The 15,088-nt window shown below is 37.6% G+C and overlaps 1 protein-coding gene across 1 annotated transcript in view; it reads left to right on the forward strand.

Moving 5' to 3' along the window:
- The window catches only part of LOC126758843 (acetylcholine receptor subunit alpha-like), a 350,795-nt gene that overhangs the window by 178,539 nt on the left and 157,168 nt on the right, over nucleotides 1-15,088 (forward strand). The window contains exon 2 of the mRNA XM_050473246.1: nucleotides 307-1,967. Within this exon, the coding sequence (XP_050329203.1) occupies nucleotides 1,913-1,967 (55 nt within the window). The 5' untranslated portion in view covers nucleotides 307-1,912. The remainder of the gene's footprint in view (nucleotides 1-306; nucleotides 1,968-15,088) is intronic.

The raw sequence follows: 15,088 nt of genomic DNA on the forward strand, positions 1-15,088 counted from the left end.
ACCAATAATATTAGTTAACAAGATATGGAACATGATTGCGATTTATTCACGATTTCGTCTAATAATTAATGTTTAATTCTTTCGTAACATTCCTTAGAATAAATTGCTAACAACTAAAAGTATTTACCCGCCTTTGATAATTGTGAGAGTATAAAATGCTGGGTTACACCCGAAGCATTTCCATACCTGCTATACTATAAAAAAATTTAGACCCCAATTATCCCATTAAGATAGCAAAATCGTTTATTTTCTTCTTTATCGAGCATATGACATCAATTGATGGTCTTATTTCATTTTTCATTGCAGATTGAAGCCGTGAAAGCAACAGCAACAATCGCAAAGAGGTTTATCTGAAATTGCAACAACAAATTAAACGCAAACTGCCAACGAGAATAAATTGCGAATTTCTTTAATTAATTAAACAAGCGTAAAACCGCAAAAATGCTGACATAAAAACAAAATAATAACAGTAACAGCGAAGAAACTAAGCATAAGCGAAATTGCAAGAAATAATATATACCTAGATATATAACTAAGTAGAAGAAAATAATCTGTTAAGATAATTAGTTGAATCTATGTGAATATAAATGTGTGTGTATGTATGTGTAACTGTGCTGCCACTTAATCCTCCGGAGAACTTAAGAATGCCACAACAGCAACTGCAACCAACACTGCAAGCAAATAATTATATAAACTAGCAACAATAACAATAATAACAACACCATTAAATAGTTGAATAGAGAAGACATATAAACAATCGTCCACTCCTTGACAGCGCCAGGGGTACGAGGGAGCAAATAAATGACAGATTGACAAAAAGGTAATACCGTTACAAAGAAATTACTGTTATATCAACATTTCCCACGCACACACACATCCTTAAAAGCCAATAATTTCACATACAAATGCATAAATCCGCGCATGCAACAACAACAACTACAACAGCAACATATGTGCGAGCAATAGCAACAACAACAACAATAAACATTGCAAAAATAGCAAGCGGAGTTAAAGTGTTAAGCAGCCTACGCTCACCGCCAATAGCCACACACAATTCGGTGGCAACACCGCGCAAGTGGCATATAGGACAACACATACTTGCAACATTGCAACATACACGCGGCAAACAAAGTCGCAAGCGTAGCAAACGAAACAAGCCCCGGCAGCATAGCAAAAGCTTTTGCGGCAAGAGCAACAACAAAAACAAAAACAACAACATCAGCAACAGCAGAAGCCTCAAACGCCACCCGAGCAACAACAGACACATTTGCTGCCGCAGATAACAATCCGGCAGACAACGGGCCAGCCGACAGCCGACAACAACAACAAAGGCCGAAGAAGTTTGAATTGAAGCAGCCATCAACTGCAAGCCGGTGGCAACAGCACAACGAACGTTGCAGATACAACAGTAGCAACAGCAACGCCAATTACGACTGCCAACGACCGCAACAACGGCAACAATAACAACAAGGAAACAGGACCACGTAAAGTTGCACCGATAACAACAACAACAAATAGCAACAAACGTACGGACGGGCAGTGCGTAACAAGTGCAAAAACAATAGTTAATGCAACAGCAGCAACAACAACATTGCTAATAGTGTAGCACGCAAACAACTTCCGTATTGTTGTTGGCTAGGTCAGCAAGTGCCTGCCTGCCGCACAGAACACTCTACCCTTTGCTTGTTGCAACAACAGCTCACTCATCTGTGCCTTGCGTAAGGCGGCACAAAGGCGCAGTGGCAGCAACAGTGCGCTGCCGAGAAGTAGCCATAGCCATACACGTAGCCGTAAGAGCCATATCAGCAGCAGCAGCAGCAGCGGGCGTTGCAAAGTGGGCCGCAATCACGAAGCCGCAACAGCAGCAGCACAAGGAGCACCCAGGCAGCCACAAAGCGCAGAGGGAAATGAGATGAAGTGGTTTCAAGTGGCGTTGGATATGTTCCTTGTGCTTTCATTTATAACAAGTAAGTGCCCGTAGCCATAGTTAGACGATTTAAACTTAGTGATGTATCTTTGTGTGTGTGTGCGTGCGAGTTTAAGTGTGTGAGCTTGCTGCAGTAAGCAAACATTGTTTCAACTGAGCTGGAGAATCTGATTTGAGGTTGCAGCTGTCATGTTGTCGGCCAGCTGTTTCTAATTGAAGGACAAATTCGGTAATGTCCATTGGCCTGAAAGTATGCTACAGCATTTTGTGTTGAAAATTGTGTTGAAACCGGCCACTAAGATGAAGTATGTCCAGTTAGTGATAGATGTGCATAAAAGGAGAGATAAATTGCATATTATACTGGAGGAACTTTCAGACTTCTTAATTTGGAACTTTTTCCATTCATATGTTCATCGAAATTTTTTTCAGGCCTTAAGCCGTCATAATACTATTCCCCACAGCTGAAAAGGGTGTAAAAGATCTTTTCTTGATTTTGATGGGTCAGTTTATATGGCAGCCATATGCTGCAGTGATCCGATATAAACAATATCTTCGTAAATTGTAGCGATGCATGAAAAAAATCTATTCCAAAATTCAGGATGATGCCTTGTTCGGTAAGTCACTTTTTGTGGCAGCTATAGGCCATAGCATAATTTCTTGGAAAATTCTAACGATGCCTTAGATTATTATCCATGCCAAACTTTGGGAAGACATTTCATCAAACAATATACTTTGTTGGGTTTCCGACGTTACCCTTTGGATGTTTCAAACATCTTAGAACGGTATTTCTGTTTATCGTTGTATAAAGTAGTTTCATTAAAAATATTTTCCATCATGCAATACAAAAAGAGTTCTGGCGAAGTAAGTTCTGCGATGGTCCTATGAGTTCCCAGCCAATACTAACGGGGTGAATTTGAATACTTATGCCGCTTGCAACCGAGTATTGTTATTGTGAATGGCCTAACATGTGAAACTTTTCCTTAATTTTTGTTTCTATTCGGATCATTTATTGTCTTCAGAGAGTATTATAGATCTTGCATATCTTCGGTAGCCCTGATGTAAGACTTCCTTCGAACTGTGTCGTTCTAGGTATTTTCAAAGAAGCACAAGGCCAACCATCGTTCTGCAGTCCTGCAGAGACCGTGTGAGACAAGCATTTCTAGTGACTTCCGTATATCTTGTACCGGTTCGGTAGCCAGTCTTTTGTGGTCTGGAACCTAGTATTTTGGCAGTTGCTTTCTGCAGCCACTAAATCTACTACCTGTCTGCTTCTATAGACCATTCTCTGACCTAATTCGATGTCAGATCATTGCCTCAATTTCCGCTTGGCTATCGATATATATTTTGATGTCCATGTTTTTTTGTTTGTGCGTGGTTAACTACAGCTGCAGCTTTCTTACCAAAGGCTTCCACCTTGAAGATCACTTCATCTGCCATTTTTCGCCCGTCCGCTTTGATGTTGCATGTTCAGCGGCCACATATTTGAATGTGGTCTACTTTCTTCACCGACCTCTTGCTTATCGAGTTAAGCACGAAGGTTCCTGAGGAAAATGCACCTAACGCCACCAATCTTGCAACTGATTTCGATACAAATCTTTCTAATTCAAGGTCGATTAGTGGTCGGCTGAGCTAGGCAAGCGTTACAGTGGTTCTAAACGGTTGTGGCATACAGAGAACAATGAGTTTTTGTATTAATTTCACGGTTTTCTATTAGAGATTTTGCAGTCCACGGTCCACCACACCAAAGAAACGTAAAGCAAGATTGGCTTGACTACCGCTGTGTAACACCAAGGCGTGAAGACAGGTGATGGGCCTATTGTAGACTCTATTATTTTTCTTACGTCTTGGAATCTCAATCAACAGCAACAACAATATCTGCGTTGAAATCCAACGCAGAATCACTCTGGCAAAGAGGTGCTACTTTCGACTGAGTAGGCAATTTTTTGCGCATTGACAACGGCGGTCCCCTCACGATCCAAGGCATGTCAGTTTCTCCGTCTGTCTGTATATACCCGAACTAGTCGCTCAGTTTTTGAGATATCGTTCTTTAATCTTACACAAGTCCTTTTCTTTCCTAGACGCTGTCCATTTATAGGAGCCGTCGATATTGGAACAGGACAGGATATAGCTGTCATACAAATTAAAACGAGTCCTTGTATAGAAAGCTGTTTTTATATGTCGAAATATCTTTACAAAATTTTGTAAGGATTATTTTCCAAAGCAACAGTATTATCCTAGAACTAGTTCAGATCGAAATCCAATTCTTTTATGGTGTTTTGCATTTCGAAGGATATTATTGCTCCGGAGAAACCGAAGTTAATATTTATTTTGCTTTTTGTTTTCTTAGTCACGGTATTATTCATGTGGAACTACAGCAGATGCTACCGAACGTTTCAAAACTAATGTAAAGTAATTTTAATTTATTAGTCCACTTTAAGAAGATAAAAAAATGAAGATCATCTCCCCACCATTGCAGCACAAGCAATTCTCCACAGCCGCCCCTCAAAGTTTCAACCGATTTATAAAGTAGCACTTGAACAGTGCACAAGGCAGCATTTACTGCTTAATAAAAATTAGTGCCCCATGTGCTTTCCAACTCACTACACTTTTATAGTTTCACTGTCACTTTTCACACATCTTTCCTCTTCACATACAATATTTCACCCTCATTTCACTTTGCTCCGCTAATTATTGCTCTAAATAATTTCTGCTACATTTTGCACAGCTACTTGTCCCGCATGAGTCACCCACATACACGCTGCTGCCGTTTAATTAGCAATTTCCACTTAAGAGTCAAAAGTGTGGCCACAACATTTACACAGCGCGCACCGGGGCGTATGAGTAACATTGTAAGAGTTGTGCGCACACTTACCCACAATATTTGCTGGCAACCAGTTTTATGACAGCAATACGTAGGGAAAGCAACGAGTTGATTTCTTTCTTTGCACTTTTATTTTTCTTCTTCCCCTGCCAATTCATTGCTGCACAATTTTAATTGAGTAAATGAGGTGAAAACTAAAATGACATAAAGAGTGTTAACTAAGCGAGGAGTAAAGTGCTCACGCTCTTAAAGTACTTAGTGAGATTAAATTAAAAATACACAGGTGTCGATGGCTAACAAGCGATTTGTTTGGAATTTTGATTATTGAAAGAATTTTAATTGCTTTTGTGGTGTGACGATATGTTTTTGTTTAATACTCTAAGAGGAGAGGCCTTGCTCTCACGGGACTAATTTAATTTATTTCTAAGAAGGAAGCAGACAATTAAATTAATGCAGAAAGACTTCAACAGACCGCAATAGTTATGTAGCGACTTCCACAGCAAACGCCACCAATTCTGGCAGTGTTGCATTTCCATTTTATGCTTCTGATTAGCCTCAAACGATTTTACGGCGCTGCTCTTACCCTACAATTGCTTTGTTGTACCCCCAAACGAGGTATATTAAGTTTGCTACGAAGTTTGGGACCTTATGAAATATATATATAGTATATAATATATAGTATAGTATATAAATCAGCATATTTAACCCTGGCCGTGTGTCTATGAGTCTGTCTGTCTAAAATATAGTTCTGAAATCTTGCACACATCATTTTCTACTCAAGAGGCTGCTTATTTGCCGGTACCGCCGATAATGGACCACTATAGCATATAGCTGCCATACAAATTGAACAATAAAACTCAATGCCTTATATGAAGAACTTTTTTATTAGACAAAGGACCTTCAAGAAATTCATCACAGAATATTATCTAAAGCACCGTTACAATCTGCGAACATATTGTTTAGATCGGACTAATATTACATATAGCTGCCTTACAAACTGCTCGATCAAAATTAGGTTCTTGTATGACAACTTATTTAGTTGTGTTGTGAAGGGTGTAATAGCTTCGTTACAGCCAAAGTTCATTGTTGAATTTCGAATTTCCTGCATTGATTAGCCTCAACTCCCCTCCAATCGCTTTGTTTTAATTAGTTTATTTGTGCGGCAGGTAATAAAATGCGCGTTGTCATGAGACGCCACTTAAAATTCAAGTCAGCCAAACATTCAATAAAACTCAATGTAAACATGAGAAGTGTGCGTACAGTGCATGCTAAAAGTAAATTACAGTTTGCGTACGCCAGCTGTGCTTAGTCAAATGATCGAGTTTAATCTTGTGTTCATTTCTATTGCCTACACACGCAACAAAAGTAGCACACAAAAGCATAGCAACAACAAAGAAAACTACTTCGCCTAGTCTGGTGTGCTACTTTGTTGTTGTTTAAGGCATACATTTGCTACTTTATTGTCACAGCATAATTTCGCTTTCCTTTCAATATATTTCTAAGGCAAACAAAGAGATGCACACACACATAAATAAAATGGCGAGCACAGAGAGGCTGTGGGTTGCCAGGCATTAACTACAAACGCGCATAAATATATTTAGAGCTTTATTCGTAGCTTCTTGTTCAAACCCTTCGTATGACTGCTGAAGAACGGTCGTTAGACAGAAATCGTGTACCTTTTCACATTGCCAATACAATTGTTAGCGATTTGTTGTTGTAATTGTTTCATTTTTTTGCCGCATTTTGTAAAGGTTGTTGTTTCACATCCTTAATCGCTTTTGATTATTTTTTCTGGTCTGGTCTTGCGAGCGTATGTCTATTTACATCTCTGAAAATGCGCAAAGGCGTGTTTATAAATAATCGGAAATTCTTAACGCTTTCACCTACTCAGTTACACTGTGCAATATTATTGTAGTGATTGTAGAGAAATAATTAAAACGTAAAAAGTTTCAATTTCTGGGGTACTTACACAAAAGTCATAGTCTGTATCAATAATATAGAATTTGATGCGAGATAATTACCTACTTCACTTATTTCCGGAAAATAGCTGCCACCGGATTTACTAATTCATAGAGGGGCACACTTCAAAATTTCAAAAACTCATGTTAAACATATTTCGTTAGTATTTCTTAAAAAAAAAGAAAAATACATACTAAAATTTTAAAAAATACTTTAAATATTTTTTGAGTTACACGTTACAAACTGTAAGCTCGGTTCAATAAACGCACTCATCTTTACTCATGTTTTTCTCAAAGCTGCATTTTTCAAATTGGTTTAAGTTATTCTTCGAAAAATCCCATCCCTTGAAATTTGCAATTTATTTTGTGAAAGTTTTCTGTACATGACTCTACAGTTTTTTGATTATGTGAAAAATGTTATTTGGACAAGCCAAAAAGTGATTAATTTTTCGTTAAATGTCGCTTTTTTCAAAGTCTTCTGGCCTATAGTCATAGTAAAACATATTTTTTTTTAGCAAAATTCGTTTTTATTTAGTCAACATAGTTCCCTTGAAGGGTAATACACTGGTTATAGCGACCATCAAACTTTTCGATATCATTTTTGTGTCACGATAAGGATAAATAGGCCTCCTTTTTGGCGATCACCTCTTCATTCGATAAAAATTTCTTCACAGCGAGCATTCTTTTGTAATCTGAGCACAGGCATTCGTCACTGGGAGCGGATCTGGAGAACACGGTGGATACAAACGTAATTTGAAGCCCACTTCATGGAATTTTCATCCATCAAACGGTTCAATACCACTATATAATGGTCGCTGTTGATGGTTCTTCCTTTTTCGAGGTAGCCAATAAAACTATTCTATTCACATCCCAAAATTCAGACTCCAAACGCTTGTCAACCAACAATTGCGTTTTTCCTCACTTTGGAGCAGGTTCAACGGGTGCAGTTCATTCGGATGACTATCGATTGGATTTCGAAATGAAAGTAGAGCCGTGCTTCATATATTATCACATATCGACGCAAAAACTCTGGTTAATTTCGCTTGGACATCTTCAAACACTGCTCCGAATCATTAATTCGTCATTATTTTTGGTCAAAGGTGAGCTCGCTTAACAACCGCTTTGCGCAGAGTTTTCCCATACCCAAATATTTGTGAATGATACAATGTACACGTTTATTTTTTATCTTCAAAATGCTTGCTATCTCGAGCAACTTCAATTCAAGGTCATTCAAAATTTTTTTTTTTTCGTCAATAACAAAATCTGTTCGGGGTCCACTTCGCTCACTGTCTTCGGTGATCATTTCCCCGTATCTAAACTTGGCATACCAATCCTAAAGTGGTTGATTCTTCTGAAATAGTGTTCGAAAATTAGTTATATCAAGCCAATCTTTTGTTTCACCTGTATTCTTTCCTCTCAAAAGGCAATATTTATCAACACGCGAAATTCTTTTTTAATCCTTTTTTTTACAATAACAAAAGTTGCTTCACTCAAAATGATAAAATTCACAAACTAAAGCTCCGATAGCTGTCAACTTTATACACGCGTCTTAAGAAGCTTAGGGCTAATTAAAAATCATACGGATTTAATTCTAGTAAAGCTATCTATGTGTCAGGCCACGGAAATTTCACTTGACCTGTTATATCCCTAAAATTTCAAAACATTTCCTGTGAAATTTAAATTAAATTTTTTATTGGATGTCCCTCATAAGATTACACATTGGAGTCCATAAAGGTAATTTAATTTTCACAGTCGAATAGAAAGCCGTTGTTAAATATTTACACTATTATCTTTGGGTAATCATAACACTTTCAGTAATTTTGAATAATTCTAATAAATGCGAGCATGAAGTGAAAAAATTAATTACATTTTTCTGTAAAATTACACTAAATTTTAAGCTTTAATCCGGAAAAAACAAATATATTCTTTGGGAAGTCAGACGAAACCAATTAGACGAAGGAGTTGCCTAGATGAAAGGCCTTTTCGCTTTTAATTAAGAAGTATATTTCGTGTTATGTCTTCTCATGATTATTTTTGTAAAAATTTCAAGCCATTTGGTGAGGCTTTCACGCTTTTTGATTTAAAAATAAATACGTTTGCAGCATTATCAGAAATCGTAGAAGTCTGCAGTGTTCGATATCATCTAACGCATTCCAGCTTACAATTCTCCAGTGTGCTTAAGAATAGGTTTCCCGAAAATTTTGCGATATTCTTTGAAATCTTAGTATTTCATATAATTTCTCCTCACCTTAACTGGTCTAAGTGTATTAAGTTTTTACAGATAGTCTCGCAAATCTTTCAGGAAACACATGAACTTTAATACTTCTCTGGAATCTATATTCTGGGTCCATCAAAATTCTTCAAAGTTAACATCATTTATTTCTTCAGACAACAACTTTTTGCAGGAACTAGACATATTACTTATACGATCACATTACCGATTTAAAAGTCGGAAAGTGTATTTTTATGTGAATATGTTCCCTCTTTTAATATTAACAAATAATAATTTCTTCTAGAAATTAGACCTTTAGCCTTCTAATAAGAGATAGCAATATTTAAGAAACAGTTCCTCAATTTTCTTCGAAAGCTAACTATAATCAAAGGATTTGAATCTGCCACTGTTAGCTCGTATATTACAAAAAATTTTCTGTAATGCTTAACTAGCACAACATAGACATTTTAGAATATAGATACTTGGTCTCGAAATTTTTTTCTATGCGCGACCTACATCCCCACGTTCATATGTAATATACATAAATTACAGCAACAAAAGGCTGTCCATATAAAAAGCGTACGAAATTGTTCATTTCAATTCCTTTGTCGCTATTTGCCTTCTTCTCATCATAGTCCACTTTCTCCGCAACCATTACAAATTTATAGAAAAACAATGCAAAGCACGTGAGTCCCCTAACCCGCACCCTCGGGAAATAAACGTGCATGTGTCGCACATTGCCAACATAAAAGACACGAAGTTGGTTAAAGCCACAGCTGGCTTCATCAGAGCGCATTGTAAGCATTCTTGCTTTATACCCTGAACAGGAGGGTATATAAGTTTGCCACGAAGTTTGTAACACCTAGAAAGAAACGTTGGTGATCCTAGAAATATGTATGTACTTGTATATAAATTATCAGCGTGATGAGTTGATTCGATTTAGCTATGTTTGTATATCGTTTTATCTATATATACGTCTGTATATAGTCAATCAGTTTATGTGATTTGGATATGATATTTTGCACACGACCTCTTATACTCACGAATCTGCTCATTTATCGAAACCACCGATATTGGTCGACTATGGCAAATAGTTGTCATACAAGCTGAACGATCTAAGTCAAGGGCTTGTATGATTTTTCTTTATTTTTGACAAGATATTTTCCCGACATTTGAGTTAGCTTATAATTATAATATAATTTCTGAAAAAATTCAGATCGAATTTAGCATGTATCTGTCATACAAATTTTTCGATCAAAATTAAGTTCATCTATGTAAACTTTATTTGTGAAGGGTAACACAACTTCGAAGCAGTCGAAGTTTAAGTTTTTTTTTTTTTCTTAAGTCAAAACTTCTCTTGGGCCTTTCACGCACACATACCAGCACAGTGCTGCGACATCAGCATTATAATCTTGTATTGGCATCTTTTTGGGTCAATCACACGTATTTTTATTTGTCTCTCTATCACACTCTTTCTTCCGCTTTCGTTCTTTTTCTTTTGTCTATTTCCTGCTTCATTGGGTGTACAGCTGTAAGTAAGTTTCTAAGCCTCGGGCAGACATTAGCCGCACAATCTTCAGTTGGAGGGCTTTTGCTTACATTTTACCACATGGAATTGTTAATGTATTTATATATATGTATATATATATATATATACAGTATGTCGAGATAATATACAAGTGTGATTGTGTGCGCATAAAACGCATTGCAGATTAGCTTACATTATAGACATTTTTCTATTCTTTACGCTTTTGTTCTTATTGCTTAATGCTAGCACACTGCTTGGCTAGCTTATCTACAGCCACGCCAAGCCCAAGTGCTTACCGCACACACGCATATACGTACATGTTAATTTTGGTCATTGCTTGTTCGCTACAAATTTCCTTCGAAGCTGTGAAGCAGATAAGCGCCTTTTCTGCCGTGGACCAAATGCAGCGGTGCTGGTCCTGCGGATAAGTAATGCGTTAGATTATTGTGTGATTCCATTTTCTATGTTGTTGCACGCACTTACACGCACACACTTACGAACACACATACGCGTGAACTCGAGCATCTTATTCAACAGTGATTTTCCATTTCCCAAATCGCTATTTTCTCTTTTATTTTCACTTTGTTTCGTCTTCGATTAAATGGAAATTCAACGCAAATCTGCAGGCTCCGACGACCCCCCCGTCGTATACCCACTCGGAGCCTGGATAATGGCTGCTTGGTGGTTTTAAATCACCACATTAAATTTTCTATTTTTCTATTGTTGTTGTGTGTGTACTCATTTAAGTCATTTGTTTGTATATTTTCTTTCCAAGTTATTTAGTTTAAAATTATAAATGATGCGATGCGAAGAAATGAACCACAGACGTTGTTGAATTTTGAGTATTTATTTGTCTGGACCAAGACAAGAAGCTATTGTTATATGCTCACTTTTCGACCGAAATCTTGGTAATTACTACTTTGAAATACGCACGATTCTATTTAGTTAAGTACTGTGAATAGAATATGAAGTGGTATTTTCGAATACCCGGTTTTTATAAATTGTTGTCTAACACCATTAGCTTTCTATTGGTTCTTAGTTGACACTGTAAGCATCTGTGCAGAGTAGGCAAATCCATTCTTCATCTGGCCTCCAATAGAATACTGTCAGAGTCAGAAACATATGGGCAAAAAGTAGTAAGACTTTTATTATAAACCATGAAAACCCATTCTGTACCAAATGTCACATCAAAATTATCACTGGTGTTTAATATACTCTTAGCATTCGGTAATTTTTACGATGAGCGAAGTTCCATTAAATTTTGTGTGCGGTATTAAATTTCAAGTGCCGAAACGTTCAAAATGTTGGCGAGGTCTTCGCTGATAATTGCTTGTCGCGAGCAAGTTTTTTTATTGGTACAAATTATTCAAAGAGGATCGAGAACGCGTTGACGACCAATCATCAACATCAACTGATGATCAACAGGTCAATAAATTAAATATATTGGTACTTGAGAATCGACGATTAAGAGTTAGGGAGCTTACTGGCATCGTTGGAATATCGAAAGGATCAATGAAAACCATTTTGAAAGGTAATTTGAGCCTAAGAATAGTGAAAGCACGATTGGTTCCAAAATCACTAAATTTTTTTGAAAAATAGCGTCGAATAATGCTTTCCGGCTAACAGAATGTCATGAAACGAAGAGACTTGACTTATTACTGGCGATGAGTCTTGGATCTGTGCTTACGACTCTGAAAAAGACGATCAATCGGCCGAATATCGCGGCAAAGATGAGGTAAAATTGATAAAGCCGCGTCAAAGCAGGTCTAAAATCATGGTTATGTTGACAGTTTTCTTCAATTAGTGAGGTGTGGTGCAAATTCCTTCCAACCGGTCAAACTGTCAACAAGAAATACTATGAGTGTTACGCGTCGTTTGTGCGAAGTTATTCGTAAAAGTAGGCCGGAATTATGGCCCGATAACTCTTGGGTTTTGCACCACGACAATACACCGTCGCAAACTGCATTGATTCTTCGTAAGTTTTTCACCAAATTTTCAATCAATATCGTGCCACAACCAGCGCAGAAACCGTTTTGATTTAGTTGGAGACAACAAACAAAGGGATTACTTTTTGCTCATACTACATTATACATTTTTCAATAAGAGCGTTTTTTTTAATAAAACAAAAACGGTTTTAGTATGGAACTCGATTTCTTTTGCATGGCCACCAGGGGTAAGCTTGCAGAAGTTCAGACGCTGATCCTTATTTTCGACGGTTTTCAAGCATAACTCGCCCGATACTGTTACAAATTCACGTTCGATATTCGTACGAAGTTCATCAATCGTCGCTAGCTTGTTGGCATTGTCCATAGACTTGACGTAGTCCCACAGAAAATAGTCTAACGGCGTCACATCGCACGACCGAAACGGCTAATTGACTGAGCCATTTCGTGAGATAACACGTTCACCAAACTTGGTTTTCAATAAATCGATTGTGACATTCGCTCTGTAGCTTGTGGCTCCGTCCTGTTGGAACCACTTGTTTTCTGTATCAACCAATTCGGGCCAAAAATATTAGGTTATCATTGGCCGGTAGCGATTCCCATTCACAATAACGTGCCTGTCTTGATCATCACGCAAAAAGTACAGCCCAATTGTACCGGGATGCAATGCTGACTGATGGAGTATGCGTGGATTGTTGTCTGACCTTATTGATCATATTTTACTTATTGACGAAATCATTCAGCCAGAAATGAGTCTCAGCGCTGAAGATGATTTTGCGATGAAAATCCCGATCATTTTCAAGTTGTTGCTCAGCCCAATTCACGAACATGCGACAATTCTGGTGGTCCATCGGCTTCAGTTCTTGTGTCAATTTGATCTTGTAAGGATTTAGGCCAAGATCTTTTCGCAAAATTCGCCACAACGACATCACAGAGATGCCCAACTTGAGAACGACATGTGAGAGACTGATTTGGGTCTTCCTCAATTGATGTGCTAGCGGCAGCAATATTCTTGACTCTACGGGCACTTCTTTGTCTCACTGGCACGGTAACATTTAGTACTGTGCCTGTGGATTCAAATTTTTCCACTAGACTCTCAATTGTTGATCTAACGGGCCGATTATAACATAATTGGACGTAGCGCTCTTAAAGTTGAGATCACTGACTTCGAATTTCGGTTGGAAATTTTAATAATTTATTGTTGGTTTGCATATCTTTCAATGATGAAATGGCAAACCTTACTGAAGAGAAATGTCAAAAGAGCGGGAAAAACATGGCGTCGTTCGCGTCCCTATCGTTTTTCTTGCTCTCACTGCTATATGTTGTCCCATAGCATTCATTATTTATCCAGCCGTTGCTCTGTTAATCTTTAATCAACCACGTATTTTCTACCTCTTTTAAATTTTGAGCTGTTAATTTTTTAGTCCCTTCAGTACAACTTCTCCACCGCATATAATAAATCTACTTCAGTTTTATGTTTTTTATTTTTTATTCCCTGCAATAAATTCCTGTTCAATTCCCACTAGCTCTGATTTCATTATAACCTTTTATAGTTTTTATCTTGCGTTATCTCTCGTCTAATCTCAGTTTACGCTGTCTCGACGCTTGTCGTAGCTTAATTCCAATTTGGCTTTTAACTTCTGTTTCGCACGCACGTTCAACGCCTTTGATTTATTGTGCATGTGGCAGATGTCAAGAAAGGATGACTTTTTTATGCAATCGCCACAATTTCCGTCTCAATTTCACAGCTTCAGCAAAAGCTACACGCTTTCAATACCGGTAAACAGTTATGCATACACATCTGTATCCACGAATGTTACCATATTTTCTTCCGTTCTTCCTTCTCGCCTCTCTTTCACGCTTTCTTCTCATTTCACACTTTGCATATTTCATGGAGACAATTCACACGCCACCGCCACTCGCCCACACGAACAGCGGCGCCAATATCACCTTCACCTACCGCACCCAATGTGCCACAACATAAATCTCACAATATGTATACACATACATCCATACAAAGGTATGTCTGTGTGCAAGTACGAAAGCAAACAAATTTGTAAAGATTTTTAGTCTGCGCGTGCCAATGCTCGCAACCTTCGTCATAAATAAGAATAAACGTGAAAAATGTTGGTAGCAAAAAAAATCACAGGAAGGAAAGAATCAAAAAACACAAACAGCAACAACAACAGCAAACCCGCACAAAGCAAAGTAGTTAAAGCAAAGGTGATCGCTTTGACCGGGCCATCTTGACTAAGAATGTGAAAGCGTAAGCGCCAATTCTCCCGAGGCAATTTTTTCCGCTTCCGTTTTTTCAGATTTTATCTAGACTAATTTTCGTCTTATCTTCTAAGGAGATATAAAAGTGGAATTAAATACAACAATGCACACGAATCGCTAATAAAATTTGGTTTTTGAGGGCTAAGTAGTAAGCTGAGGTGCCAAAGTTGCTGCTCATTACGCAGGCTTCGATTTTAAGGAGCTCTCCGGAGCTTAAAGTTCATTTGTTATCGAAATTTGCTTGGGATCAGAAATGTTGTTCGAAGTCAAAACTTTCAAACTGAGATTTTAATTAAAATAATTTTGGATATGTCTTATTTCCCACAAAACATATTCTTTTAACCGTGAAGATGTATATAAACTGTGACAAAAAAGTACCCGTGAATTGTAAATAAAACGCAATTCCGCCCGTTTTTTCCACG

The sequence above is a fragment of the Bactrocera neohumeralis genome, chromosome 5, assembly GCF_024586455.1.
Source record: "Bactrocera neohumeralis isolate Rockhampton chromosome 5, APGP_CSIRO_Bneo_wtdbg2-racon-allhic-juicebox.fasta_v2, whole genome shotgun sequence".
Taxonomy (NCBI): domain Eukaryota; kingdom Metazoa; phylum Arthropoda; class Insecta; order Diptera; family Tephritidae; genus Bactrocera; species Bactrocera neohumeralis.